General features: G+C 50.9%; 1 protein-coding gene across 1 annotated transcript; it reads right to left on the reverse strand.

The window, feature by feature from the left end:
* Positions 1 to 503: 503 nt before the first annotated feature.
* Positions 504 to 13,452, reverse strand: LOC135442007 (procollagen galactosyltransferase 1-like; the record flags this gene model as incomplete). Its single annotated transcript, XM_064701562.1, has 6 exons — positions 504 to 938; positions 5,496 to 5,702; positions 7,206 to 7,333; positions 10,798 to 10,930; positions 12,454 to 12,560; positions 13,376 to 13,452. Coding segments are annotated over 6 exons (941 nt in total), but the record flags the coding sequence as incomplete, so codon positions are not given.
* Between the last annotated feature and the right edge of the window lie 999 nt (positions 13,453 to 14,451).

The following is a 14,451-nucleotide window of genomic DNA, read 5'->3' on the forward strand; positions in this document are numbered from 1 at the left end:
CCCTGGGGAATTCCTCCCCATCCTCATCCTCATCCTCCTGAATTTGGGGTTTCTCCAGGGGGCTCTGGGGTTGGGAATTCTGGGATTCTCATGGGGATTTTTCCCAAAAATCCCAAATTTTGGGGATATTTTTGGGGGCTCCTGATGTCCTGACAGAGATGGAAATTCTGGGATCCCTGTGGGAATTCTTCCCCAAAAATCCCAAATTTTGGGGATATTTCTGGGGGCTCCTGATGTCTTGACAGAGATGGAAATTCCAGGATTCCCAAAGGAATTTTTTCCCCAAAAATCCCAAATTTCGAGGGGCTCCAGGGATGGGAATTCTGGGATTCTCATGGGAATTTTTCCCCAAAAATCCCAAATTTTGGGGATATTTTTGGGGGCTCCTGATGTCCTGCCAGGGATGGAAATTCCGGGATTCCCACAGGAATTCTCCCCCAAAAACCCCAAATTTTGGGGGGATATTTTTGGGGGTCTCTGGGTGTCCTGCCAGGGATGGAAATTCTGGGATTCCTGTGGGAATTCTTCCCCAAAAATCCCAAATTTTGGGGATATTTTGGGGGGCTCCTGATGTCCTGCCAGGGTTGGGAATTCCGGGATTCCCACAGGAATTCTTCCCCAAAAATCCCAAATTTTGGGGATTTTGGGGTCAGAGCTCGTCGCGGGCGTCGCTGTCGTGCCGGGGTTGGGAATTCTGAGATTCCCACGGGAATTCCTCCTCATCCTCATCCCAGATTTGGGGTTTCTGCGGGAGTTGGGAATTCCGGGATTCCCTCGGGAATTCCTCCTCACCCTCTGGAATTTGGGGTTTCTCCGGGGGGCTCTCGGTGTCGCTGACGTAGCCGGGCTCCCCCGTGTAGTGCGTGGGGAAAAGCAGCAGCGGCTCCGCCGAAAACGCCACCAGGTCCCGGCGGGAAAAGTGCCGGGAATACTCGGGGCTGGGGGGAAAAACCGGGAATTTGGTTAAAATGGGGAAAAACGGGAAAAATGGGGGAAATTGGGGGGAAAAATGGGGGGGGGAAATGGGGAAAATTGGGGGGGAAAACGAGAAAAAAATGGGAGAAATGGGGGGGAAAGTGGTGAGAGATCCGGGAGAAGTGCTGGGGGGAAAAATGGGGAGAAATTGGTTAAAATGGGGAAAAAATGGGTGAAAATGGGGAAAAAAACCGAGAAAAAAATGGGAGAAATGGAGGGAAAATGGGAGAAATGGGGGAAAGTGGTGAGAGATCCGGGAAAAGTGCTGGGAGTACTCGGGGCTGGGGAAAGAAGGAAAAACGGGAATGGGAATTTGGGTTAAAATGGGGAAAAAAGGGAAAAAATGGGGGAAAAAATGGGGGGGAAAATGGGGAAAAAAATGGGGAAAAATGGGGGGAAAAAAACAGAAAAAATGGAGAAGGAGAAAATTCAGGAGAATGGGGGGGGGGAAAGAATGGGGAAAATGGGGAAAAAAATGGGGGGAAAAATGGGAGGGAAATTGGGGATAAAATGGGAAAAAAAATGGGAGAAGAAATGGGGGAAGAGGTGAGAGATCCAGGAAAAGTGCTGGGAGTACTCAGGGCTGGGGGAAAAATGGGGAAAAAATGGGGAAAAATGGGAAAAAATGGGGGAAAAATGGGGAAAATGGGGAAAAATTAGGGAAAATGGGGGGAAAAAATGGGGAAAATTGGGGAAAAAATGAGAATAAAATGGGAGAAATGGGGGAAGTGGTGAGAGATCCAGGAAAAGTGCTGGGAGTACTCGGGCTGGGGGGAAAAATGGGGAATTTGGTTAAAATGGGGAAAAATCGGTGAAAAAATGGGGAAAAAATTGGGGGACAAAAAGGAAAAAGGAGGAAATAGGAGAAATGGGGGGAATGGGAAAATTGGGGAAAATGGGGGAAAATGGGAGAAAATGGGGGGGAAGTGGTGAGGATCGGAAAAAGTGTGGGATACTCGGGGCTGGACGAGGAGAACAAAACGGGGAATTTGGTTAAAATGGGGAAAAACGGGAAAAAATGGGGAAAAAATGGGGGGGAAAATGGGGGAAAAATGGGGGGGAAATGGGGAAAATTGGGGAGAAAAATGCGGGGGAAAGGGGGAAAAAAGGGGGAAAAATGGGGGGGAAATGGGGAAAATTGGGGGAAAAATGGGGAAAAATTCGGGGAAAAAACAAGAAAAAATGGGAGAAAATTCAGGAGAAATGGGGGGGGAAATGGGGAAAATTGGGGAAAAATTGGGGGAAAAAATGGGAGAAATGGGGGGAAAGTGGTGAGAGATCCGGGAGAAGTGCTGGGAGTACTCGGGGCTGGAGGGAAAAATGGGGAGAAATTTGGGTTAAAATGGGGAAAAATTGGGGGAAAAAATGGGGAAAAAATGGGGAAAATTGGGGGGAAAAATGGGGGGGAAATGGGGAAAATTGGGGGGAAAAATGGGGAAAAATTCGGGGAAAAAACAAGAAAAAATGGGAGAAAATTCAGGAGAAATGGGGGGGGGGAAATGGGGAAAATTGGGGGAAAAATGGGAGAAATTGGGTGAAAATGGGGAAAAATTGGGGGAAAAAAACAAGAAAAAATGGGAGAAATGGGGGGAAAATGGGGGGAAAGTGGTGAGAGATCCAGGAAAAGTGCTGGGAGTACTCGGGGCTGGGGGGAAAATGGGGAATTTGGTTAAAATGGGGAAAAACGGGAAAAATGGGGAAAATTGGGGGGAAAAATGGGGAAAAAATGGGGAAAAATGGGGGAAAAATGGGGGGAAAAATGGGGAAAAATTCGGGGAAAAAACAAGAAAAAATGGGAGAAAATTCAGGAGAAATGGGGGGGGGGGGGAAAGGGGGAAAATTGGGGAAAAATTGGGGGGAAAATGGGGGAAATGGGGGCGAAGTGGTGAGAGATCCGGGAAAAGTGCTGGGAGTACTCAGGGCTGGGGGGAAAAATGGGGAATTTGGTTAAAATGGGGAAAAAAATGGGGAAAAAATGGGGGAAAAATGGGGGAAAATTCGGGGAAAAAACAAGAAAAAATGAGAGAAAATTCAGGAGAAATGGGGGGGGGGAAATGGGGAAAATTGGGGAAAAATTGGGGGAAAAAATGGGAGAAATGGGGAGAAAGTGGTGAGAGATCCAGGAAAAGTGCTGGGAGTACTCGGGGCTGGGGGGAAAAATGGGGAATTTGGTTAAAATGGGGAAAAAATGGGGAAAAAATGGGGGAAAATTGGGGAAAAAATGGGGAAAAATGGGGAAAAAATGGGGAAAATTGGGGGGAAAAAATGGGGAAAAAATTTGGGGAAAAAACAAGAAAAATGAGAGAAAATTCAAGAGAAATGGTGGGGGGGGAATGGGGAAAATTGGGGAAAAATTGGGGGAAATGGGAGAAAATGGGGGGAAAGTGGTGAGAGATCCAGGAAAAGTGCTGGGAGTACTCGGGGCTGGGGGAAAAATGGGGAATTTGGTTAAAATGGGGAAAAAAATGGGGAAAAAAATGGGGAAAAAATGGGGAAAATTGGGGGGAAAAATGGGGAAAAATTTGGGGAAAAAACAAGAAAAAATGGGAGAAAATTCAGGAGAAATGGGGGGGGGAAATGGGGAAAATTGGGGAAAAAATGGGAGAAATGGGGAGAAAGTGGTGAGAGATCCGGGAGAAGTGCTGGGGGGAAAAATGGGGAGAAATTTGGGTTAAAATGGGGAAAAATGGGGGAAAAAAATGGGGAAAAATGGGGGGAAAAATGGGGAAAAATTCGGGGAAAAAACAAGAAAAAATGGGAGAAAATTCAGGAGAAATGGGGGGGGGAAATGGGGAAAATTGGGGAAAAAATGGGGGAAAAATGGGGGAAAATGGGAGAAATGGGGGGGAAGTGGTGAGAGATCCAGGAAAAGTGCTGGGAGTACTCGGGGCTGGGGGGAAAAATGGGGAATTTGGTTAAAATGGGGAAAAACGGGAAAAAATGGGGGGAAAATGGCGTAGAAATGGGGAAAATTGAGGGAAAAAATGGGTAAAAATTTCGGGGAAAAAACAAGAAAAAATGGGAGAAAATTCAGGAGAAATGGGGGGGGGGGAAATGGGGAAAATTGGGGAAAAATTGGGGGAAAAAATGGGAGAAATGGGGGGGAAGAGGTGAGAGATCCGGGAAAAGTGCTGGGAGTACTCGGGGCTGGGGGGAAAACGGGGAATTTGGTGAAAATGGGGGAAAACGGGAAAAAACGGGGGAAATTGGGGGGAAAAATGGGAGAAATTGGGGGTAAAAATGGGGGAAAAATGGGGAAAAAATGGGGGAAAATTGGGGGGAAAAATGGGGAAAAATTTGGGGAAAAAACAAGAAAAAATGGGAGAAAATTCAGGAGAAATGGGGGGGGGAATGGGGAAAAATTGGGGAAAAATTGGGGGGAAAATGGGGGGAAAATGGTGGACAAATGGGGAAAATTGGGGGAAAAAACAAGAAAAAATGGGAGAAATGGAAAATGAGGGGAAAGTGGGAGAAATGGGGGGAAAATGGGAGAAAATAGGGAGAAATGGGGTGAAAAAATGGGGAAAATTGGGGAAAAAAGGAAAAAACTTGGGAGAAATTGGGTGAAAATGGGATGAAAACCAGGAAAAATAGGGAGAAACTGGGTGACAGCGGGGAGAAATGGGGGGAAAAGGAAAATAGGGTGAAAATGGGGAAAACGGGAAAAAATATGGAGAAATTGGGTGAAAAATAGGGGGGAAAATGGAAACCTGGGGTGTCGGTCAAACACAAGGGGCAGGAACTCATCCCTGTATCCCAGAAATCCCATAAATCCCATAAATCCCATAAATCCCACAAATCCCATAAATCCCATAAATCCCATAAATCCCACAAATCCCACAAATCCCTGACCTCAAATACCCCAAACCTGGTACCTGGGGTGCCGGTCGAACATGAGGGGCAGGAACTCGTCCCTGTATCCCATAAATCCCGTAAATCCCATAAATCCCATAAATCCCATAAATCCCATAAATCCCACAAATCCCACAAATCCCACAGATCCTGTACCTGGGGTGCCGGTCGAACATGAGGGGCAGGAACTCGTCCCTGTATCCCATAAATCCCATAAATCCCACAAATCCCATAAATCCCACAAATCCTTAACCCCAAACCCCACAAATCCCACAATCCCGTACCTGGGGTGCCGGTCGAACATGAGGGGCAGGAACTCGTCCCTGTATCCCAGAAATCCCATAAATCCCACAATCCCACAATCCCATACCTGGGGTGCCGGTCGAACATGAGGAGCAGGAACTCGTCCATGACCCACAAATCCCACAAATCTTTAACCCCAAATCCCCCAAATCCCATAGTTTCTGTACCTGGGGTGCCGGTCGAACATGAGGGGCAGGAACTCGTCCCTGTATCCCATATCCACTATTCCCAATCCCATAAATCCCCCAAATCCCACAATCCCATACCTGGGGTGCCGGTCGAACATGAGGGGCAGGAACTCGTCCCTGTATCCCATATCCACTATTCCCAATCCCATAAATCCCCCAAATCCCACAATCCCGTACCTGGGGTGCCGGTCGAACATGAGGGGCAGGAACTCGTCCACGGGGATCATCTTGCCCAGGGGCTCGGCCGCCAGCAGCTTGCGGGCGCCGCGCAGGGACAGCGCGTAGCCCAGGCTCCAGTAGGAGTAGCCCGGGCGCAGCAGCTGCCGCACGCCCGGCACGGCGCCCTCCGAGCGCTCGGGCTCCAGCCGCTTCCGGCCCAGGTAGCTGTGGGGTCAGCAGGGGGGTCAGTGGGGTCAATGGGGTCATTGGGGTCAGTGGGATCAATGGGGTCAATGAGATCAATGGGGTCAATGGGATCAGTGGGGTCAATGGGACAGGGACAGACACCACGCTCCGAGCGCTCGGGCTCCAGCCGCTTCCGGCCCAGTGAGCTGTGGGGTCGTTTCAGTCAATGGGGTCAGTGGGGTCAATGGGATGAATGAGGTCAATGAGTCTTTGGGATCAATAGAGTCAATGGGGCCAATGGGATCATTGCAATGAATGAGATCAACGGGATTAATGGGATAATTGGAGTCATGGGGGTCAATGGGATGAATGAGGTCATTGGGATCAATGGGATGAATGAGGTCAGTGGGGTCAATGGGATCAATGGGATGAATGGGGTCAATGGGATGAATGAGGTCATTGGGGTCAATGGGATCAATGGGATGAATGAGATCAATGGGGTCAATGGGATCAATGGGATGAATGAGGTCATCGGGATCAATGGGATCAATGCAGGCAATAAGGTCATTGGGATCAACGGGATTAATGGGATAATTGGGGTCAGTGGTATCATTGGGATGAATGACATCAATGCAGTCAATGGGGTCAATGGGATCAGTGGGGTCAATGGGATCACTGGGGTCACTGGGATCAATGGGATAATTGGGGTCAATGGGATCAATGGGGCCAATGGGATCCATGGGGTCACTGGGATCAATGGGCCCAATGGGATCAATGGGGTCACTGGGATCAATGACATGAATGGGGTCACTGGGATCAATGGGATCACTGGGGTCACTGCTATTGGGATCACTGGCCCCAATGGGATCCAAGAGGGCCTCAGAAAATGGGGAGCAGTGGGGTGAGGATGAGGACGATGACAGGATGAAGGCTCACACGAGGTCCCAGAGGATTGGGATGGGGATGAGGATGAGTTTTGGGATGAGGATGATGATGAAGGCTCACATGAGGTTACAGGGGATTTGGATTGGGACAGGGCTGAGTTTTGGGGTGAGGATGATGAGGATGATGATGAAGGCTCGCATGAGGTCCCAGGGGGGGATTTGGATTGGGACAGGGCTGAGTTTTGGGGTGAGGATGATGAGGATGAGGACGAAGGCTCTCACATGAGGTTACAGGGGGGGATTTGGATTGGGACAGGGCTGAGTTTTGGGATGAGGATGATGAGGATGAGGACGAAGGCTCTCACATGAGGTCCCAGGGGGGATTTGGATTGGGACAGGGCTGAGTTTTGGGATGAGGATGATGATGAAGGCTCACACGAGGTCCCAGGGGGGGATTTGGACTGGGATGAGGATGAGTTTTGGGATGAGGATGATGATGAAGGCTCGCATGAGGTCCCAGAGGACTGGGATGAGGATTGGGATGAGTTTTGGGATGAGGATGATGATGAAGGCTCACACGAGGTCCCAGGGGGATTTGGATTGGGACAGGGCTGAGTTTTGGGGTGAGGATGATGAGGATGAGGAGGAAGGCTCTCACATGAGGTCCCACTCGATGGCCGCCTGCTCCAGCTGCTCCATCAGCTCCGCCAGGCGGCTGCGGAAGAAAACCTCGAAGCGCAGATCGTCCTCGAACACCAGCGAGCGCTGCAGGCCCCGCGCCGAGATCTGGGAATGCCACGTTGGGATCGGGGATTGGGGATGGAGCCCAAAAATTCCAGGGAATTCCAGGGAATTCCAGGGAATTCCAGGGATGTGGGATGGATTCAAAAAATTCCAGGGAATTCCAGGGATTTGGGATTTGGGATGGACTCCGGGAATTCTGGGGATTCTGGGATGTGGAATGGATCCAAAAAATTCCAGGGATTCTGGGATTTGGGAAGAATCCCAGCAATTCCAGGGAATTGCAGGGATTCTGGGATGTGGGATGGATCCCAGGAATTCCAGGGAATTCCAGGGATTCTGGGATTTGGGATGGAGCCCGGGAATTCCGGGGATTCTGGGATTTGGGATGGATCCCGAAAATTCCAGGGATTTTGGGATTTGGGGATGGAGCCCGGGAATTCCGGGGATTCTGGGATTGGGGCTGGATCCAAAAATTCCAGGGGTTCCAGGGGTTTGGGATGGATCCAAAAAATTCCAGGGAGTTCCAGGGATTTGGGATGGATCCCAAAAATTCCAGGGAATTCCAGGGATTTGGGATGGATCCCAAAAATTCCAGGGAATTCCAGGGATTTGGGATGGATCCTGAAAATTCCAGGGGTTCCAGGGATTTGGGAGGGACTCCAGGAATTCCAAAGATTTGGGATGGATCCTGAAAATTCCAGGGAATTCCAGGGGTTTAGGAAGGATCCTGAAAATTCCAGGGATTCTGGGATTTGGGATGGATCCCAAAAATTCCAGGGGTTCTGGGATGTGGGATGGATCCAAAAAATTCCAGGGATTCTGGGATTTGGGATGGATCCCGAAAATTCCAGGGAATTCCAGGGATTTGGGATGAATCCCAAAAATTCCAGGGGTTCTGGGATTTGGGATGGATCCCAGGAGTGCTGGGAATTCCAGGGATTTGGGATGGATCCAAAAATTCCAGGGATTCTGGGATTTGGGATGGATCCCGAGAATTCCAGGGATTCTGGGATTTGGGATGGATCCCAAAAATTCCAGGGAATTCCAGGGATTTGGGAGGGACCCCGGGAGTGCCAATCCCACCCTTGGGAGTTCCCTGGACCCTCTGGATCGTTCCAGACCCCCCAAATTCCATCCCAGACCCCACAAATTCCATCCCAGACCCCCCAAAATCCCAAATTTTCACCCAAAATCCCAAATTTTCCCCAAAATTCCCCGTTCCTCACCTCCTGCCAGACCCGGTGGTGGCTCAGGAAGCAGAAACTCCTTTGGAAACCCCTGGATTCCCTTTGACTCCCAGAGCCCCAGGACCCTCTGGATTGTTCCAGATCCCCCAAAATCCTGAATTTTCCCCCCCAAAAATCCCAAATTTTCACCCAAATTTTCCCCCAAATTCCCGTTCCTCACCTCCTGCCACACCTGGTGGTGGCTCAGGAAGCAGAAACTCCTTTGGAACTCCCTGAATCCCCCTGCACTCCCTGAGCCCCAGGACCCTCTGAATCGTTCTAAACCCCCCAAAATCCCAAATTTTCACCCAAAATCCCAAATTTTCCCCCAAATTTCCCACTCCTCACCTCCTGCCACACCCGGTGGTGGCTCAGGAAGCAGCGGCTCCTTTGGAACTCCCTGGATTCCCCTGCACTCCCAGAGCCCCTGGATTGCTCCAGACCCCCCAAATTCCATCCCAGACCCCCCAAAATCCCAAATTTTCCCCCAAAATCCCAAATTTTCCCCCAAATCACCGTTCCTCACCTCCTGCCAGACGCGGTGGTGGCTCAGGAAGCAGAAACTCCTTTGGAACCGCCTGAATTCCCCTGCACTCCCAGAGCCCCTGGATTGTTCCAGACCCCCCAAAATCCCAAATTTTCCCCCAAAATCCCAAATTTTCCCCCAAATTTCCCGTTTCTCACCTCCTGCCACACCCGGTGGTGGCTCAGGAAGCAGAAACTCCTTTGGAACTCCCTGGATTCCCTTTGACTCCCTGAATCCCACGACCCTCTGGATGGTTCCAGACCCCCCAAATTCCATCCCAGACCCCCCAAAATCCCAAATTTTCCCCCAAATTTCCCGAATTTCCCATTTCTCACCTCCTGCCAGACCCAGTGGTGGCTCAGGAAGCAGAAACTCCTTTGGAAACCCCTGAATCCCAGAGCCCCTGGATCGTTCCAGACCCCCCAAATTCCATCCCAGACCCCCCAAAATCCCAAATTTTCCACCCAAATTCCCGTTTCTCACCTCCTGCCAGACCCCAAAGTGGCTCAGGAAGCAGCGGCTCCTTGGAAACCCCTGAATCCCAGAGCCCCTGGATTGTTCCAGACCCCCCAAATTCCATCCCAGACCCCCCAAATTCCATCCCAGACCCCCCAAAACCCAAATTTTCACCCAAATTTCCCGTTCCTCACCTCCTGCCAGACGCGGTGGTGGCTCAGGAAGCAGAAACTCCTTTGGAAACCCCTGAATCCCCCTTTGACTCCCTGACCCCCAAGACCCTCTGGATTGTTCCAGACCCCCCAAAATCCCAAATTTTTGCCCCAAAATCCCAAATTTTCCCCCAAAATCCCGGAATCTGGGGTTCCTCACCTCCTGCCAGACGCGGTGGTGGCTCAGGAAGCAGAAACTCCTTTGGAACTCCCCAGATCTCCCTGCACTCCCAGAGCTCCTGGATCGTTCCAGACCCCCCAAAATCCCAAATTTTCCCCAAAATTCCCAGAATTTTCCGTTCCTCACCTCCTGCCACACGCGGTGGTGGCTCAGGAAGCAGAAACACCTTTGGAACTCCCTGGATCCCGGAGCCCCTGGATTGTTCCAGACCCCCCAAAATCCATCCCAGACCCCCAAAATCCCAAATTTTCCCCCAAATTCCCGAATTTCCCGTTTCTCACCTCCTGCCAGACGCGGTGGTGGCTCAGGAAGCAGCGGCTCCTTTGGAACCCCCTGGATCCCCCTTTGACTCCCTGACCCCCAGGACCCTCTGAATTGTTCCAGACCCCCCAAATTCCATCCCAGAGCCCCCAAATTCCCAAATTTTCCCCAAAATTCCAGAATTTGGGGTTCCTCACCTCCTGCCACACGCGGTGGTGGCTCAGGAAGCAGAAACTCCTTTGGAACTCCCAGATCTCCCTGCACTCCCAGAGCCCCTGGATCGTTCCAGACCCCCCAAAATCCCAAATTTTCCCCCAAAATCCCGGAATTTGGGGTTCCTCACCTCCTGCCAGACGCGGTGGTGGCTCAGGAAGCAGAAACTCCTTTGGAAACCCCTGAATCCCAGAGCCCCTGGATCGTTCCAGACCCCCCAAAATCCCAAATTTTCACCCAAATTCCCCAAATTCCCGTTCCTCACCTCCTGCCAGACGCGGTGGTGGCTCAGGAAGCAGAAACTCCTTTGGAAACCCCTGGATCCCAGAGCCTCTGGATCGTTCCAGAACCCCCAAATCCCAGAATTCTCATCCCAAAATTCCCAAATTCCAGAATTCCTGCCCAAATTTCCCGAATTTCCCGTTCCTCACCTCCTGCCAGACGCGGTGGTGGCTCAGGAAGCAGCCCACCTCGCCGTGGGTCAGCGCCCGCCCGTGGAAGGGGTCCCGGTAGCCCGGCAGCATCCGCACCCCCAGCGCCTCCACCTGGCTGCGGTTCAGCGCCCTGCGGGCACGGAATGTTCTGGAACCTTCCGGAACCTTCCGGGACCTTCCGGAACGGGGGCTGGGGGGGCTGGGGGGGCTGGGTAACGCAGAGGGGGATTGGCCTAAAATACGGGGAAATTGGCCCAAAATCCAGGGAAAGTCACCTCGAAATCCAGGGGGAAATCTGGGAAATTCAGCCAAAATCTGGGAAATTCACTCAAAATTTGGGGAGATTCACTCAAAATCCAGGGAAAATTGATCCGAAATTCAGCCAAAATCTGGGGGAATTCACCTTGAAATCGATGAGAAAATGGAGAAATTCACCCCAAAATCCTGGGGGAAATCTGGGGGAATTCAGCCAAAATCTGGGGGAATTTACCCAAAATCCAGGGAGAAATGGAGAAATTCGCTCTGAAAAATGGCAAAATTCACCCAAAATCCAGGGAAATTCAGCCAAAATCTGGGGGAATTCACCTTGAAATCGATGAGAAAATGGAGAAATTCACCCCAAAATCCTGGGGGGAAATGGGGAAATTCAGCCAAAATCTGGGGGAAATTCACCCTGAAATCCAGGGAAATTCACCCAAAATCTGGGGGAAATTCATCCAAAATCTGATCTGGGGAAATTGACCCAAAATCTCAGGAAATTCACCCAAAAATCCAGGGGGAAATGGAGATATCTGGGGGGAAATCTGGGGGTCTCTGGGGAGGTTTTGGGTTTTTTTTGCGGGGTTTTTGGGGGTTTTTCAGGGGGTTTCTGGGGTGTTTTTGGGTGTTTTTCGGGGTTTTTTGGGTTTTTTTGGGGGGAGTTTTGGGGGGTTCTGGGGGGCTTTTGGGGTTTTTTGGGGGATTTTTGGGGTGTTTTGGGGGTGTTTTGGGGGATTATTTAGGGTTTTTTATGGGTTTCTGGGGGGGTCACTAGAGGGTTTTTGGGGGTTTTTGGGGGGTTTGGGGGTTTTGGAGCGGTTTTAGGAGGGTTTTGGGGATCTCTGGGGTTTTTTTGGGGGGTTTTTGGGGGGTTTCTGGGGTTTTTTGGGGGGTTTTTTGAGAGGTTTTTGGGGGGTTTTTGGGGTTTTTTTTTGGGGGGTCGCTGGGGGGGTTTTTGGGGGTTTTTTGGGGGGGAGTCTCTGGGGGGGGTTGGGGTGTTTTGGGTGTTTTTTGGGGGTTTTTTGGGGGTTTTTTGGGGGTTTTTGAGGGGGTTTTGGGGGATCTCTGGGGGTGTTTTGGGGTGTTTTTGGGGGGTTTCTGGGGGGTCTCTGGAGGGGTTTTTGGGTTTTTTTTGCAGGGTTTTTGGGGTGTTTTTGGGGGTCTCTGGGGGGTTTTTGGGTGTTTTTGGGGGTTTTTGGGGTGTTCTTGGGGTGTTTTTGAGGTGTTTTTTGGGGGTTTTTGGGGGTGTTTTTGGGGTTTTTTGGGGTGTTTTTGGGGTTTTTTTTGGGGTGTTTTTGGGGTGTTTTTGGGGTGTTTTGGGGGATCTCTGGGGGGTTTTTGGGGGATCTCTGGGGGTGTTTTTGGGGTGTTTTTGGGGTGTTTTTGGGGTCTCACCGTCCGTCCACGGCCTCCACCAGTTTGGGGCTCACCCCCAGCTCGTGCAGCGTCCGCAGCATCCGCGCCCGGCGCCAGGAACGGCGGCGCAGGTTGATCAGGAACACCTGGGGAAACGGGGAAATTGGGGAAAATTGGGGAAAATTGGGCAAAAATTGGGGGAAATTGGGGAGGAAAGGGGAAATCTGGGAGGAAAACGGGGAAAAAATGGGGGAATTCACCCAAAATCTGGGGGGAAATGGGGGAAAATTGGGGGAAAATTTCTCCCAAAATCTGGGAGAAAATGGGGGAATTCACCCAAAATCCAGGGGGGAATGGGGAAATTCACCCAAAATCTGGGGAAAAATGGGGAAGAATTTGGGACAGGGGAAAATTGGGGGGATAATGGGAAAAAATGGGGGAATTCACCCAAAATCTGAGGGGAAATGGGGGAAAATTGGGGGGATTCACCCAAAATCTGATCTGGGGAAACTGACCCAAAATCCAGGGGGAAATCACCCAAAATCTGGGGAAAAATTTGGGGGAAAATGGGGAAGAATTTGGGACAGGGAAAAATCGGGAAAATTGGGGGAAAATGGGGGGAAATGGGGAAATCTGGGGGGAAATGGGGGAAAATTGGGGGGATTCACCCAAAATCTGATCTGGGGAAACTGACCCAAAATCCAGGGGAAATGGGGAAATTCACCCTGAAATCCAGGGGGAAATGGGGAAATCCAGGAGGAAAATGGGGAAATTTGGGGGAATTCACCCAAAATCTGGGGGGGAAATTGAGAGATCTGAGGAGATTCGCCCAAAATCCAGAAATAAAGAAGGAAAACGACGCAAAATCCCAAGGAAAAGGTGGAAAACGACCCAAAATCCCAAGGAAAAGGAGGAAAACGCCCCCAAATCCCGAAGGGAATTCCGAGGGAGGGGCTCCAACCTCATCAAATCCCAGCTTGTCCAGGACCTTGGGAGGGACCCACACGTGTGGGGAGGGCTCGGCCGGAGGCAGCTTCACTGCGGGAACGGGAAAATTCCGTGGGGATGGGCCCAAAATCCATGGAAATGAGCCCCAAATCCCATGGGAGTGAACCCCAAATCCCAAGGGAATGGGCCCCAAAATCCCAAAGGAATCAGCCCCAAATCCCATGGGAATGGGCCCCAAATCCCATGGGAATGAGCCCCAAATCCTGTGGGAAATGAGCCCCAAATCTTGTGGGAATGAGCCCCAAAATCCCAAAGGAATTGGCCCCAAAATCCCATGGGAATGGGCCCCAAATTCCATGGGAATGGGCCCCAAATCCTGTGGGAAATGGGCCCTAAATCTCGAGGGAATGGGCCCCAAATCTTGTGGGAATGAGCCCCAAAATCCCATGGGAATGGGCCCTAAATCCCAAAGGAATGAGCCCCAAAATCCCATCGGAATGAGCCCCAAAATCCCAAAGGAATTGGCCCCAAATCCCATGGGAGTGAGCCCCAAATCTTGTGGGAATGGGTCCCAAATCCTATGGGAATTGGTCCCTAAATCCCATGGGAATGGGCCCCAAATCCCATGGGAATCAGCCCCAAATCCCATGGGAATGAGCCCCAAATCCCATGGGAATGGGCCCCAAAATCCCAAAGGAATGGGCCCCAAAATCCCATGGGAATGAGCCCCAAATCCCAAAGGAATCAGCCCCAAATCCCATGGGAATGGGCCCCAAAATCCCATGGGAATGAGCCCCAAATCCCAAAGGAATCAGCCCCAAATCCCATGGGAATGGGCCCTAAATCACACAGAAATCAGCCCCAAAATCCCAAAGGAATTGGCCCCAAATCCCATGGGAATGAGCCCCAAATCCCATGGGAATGAGCCCCAAATCCCATGGGAATGAGCCCCAAATCCCATGGGAATGAGCCCCAAAATCCCATGGGAATTGGTCCCTAAATCCCATGGGAATGGGCCCCAAATCCCAAAGGAATCAGCCCCAAATCCCATGGGAGTGAGTCTCAAATCCCATGGGAATGGGCCCCAAA

The sequence above is a fragment of the Zonotrichia leucophrys genome, unplaced genomic scaffold, assembly GCF_028769735.1.
Source record: "Zonotrichia leucophrys gambelii isolate GWCS_2022_RI unplaced genomic scaffold, RI_Zleu_2.0 Scaffold_831_21487, whole genome shotgun sequence".
NCBI lineage: Eukaryota > Metazoa > Chordata > Aves > Passeriformes > Passerellidae > Zonotrichia > Zonotrichia leucophrys.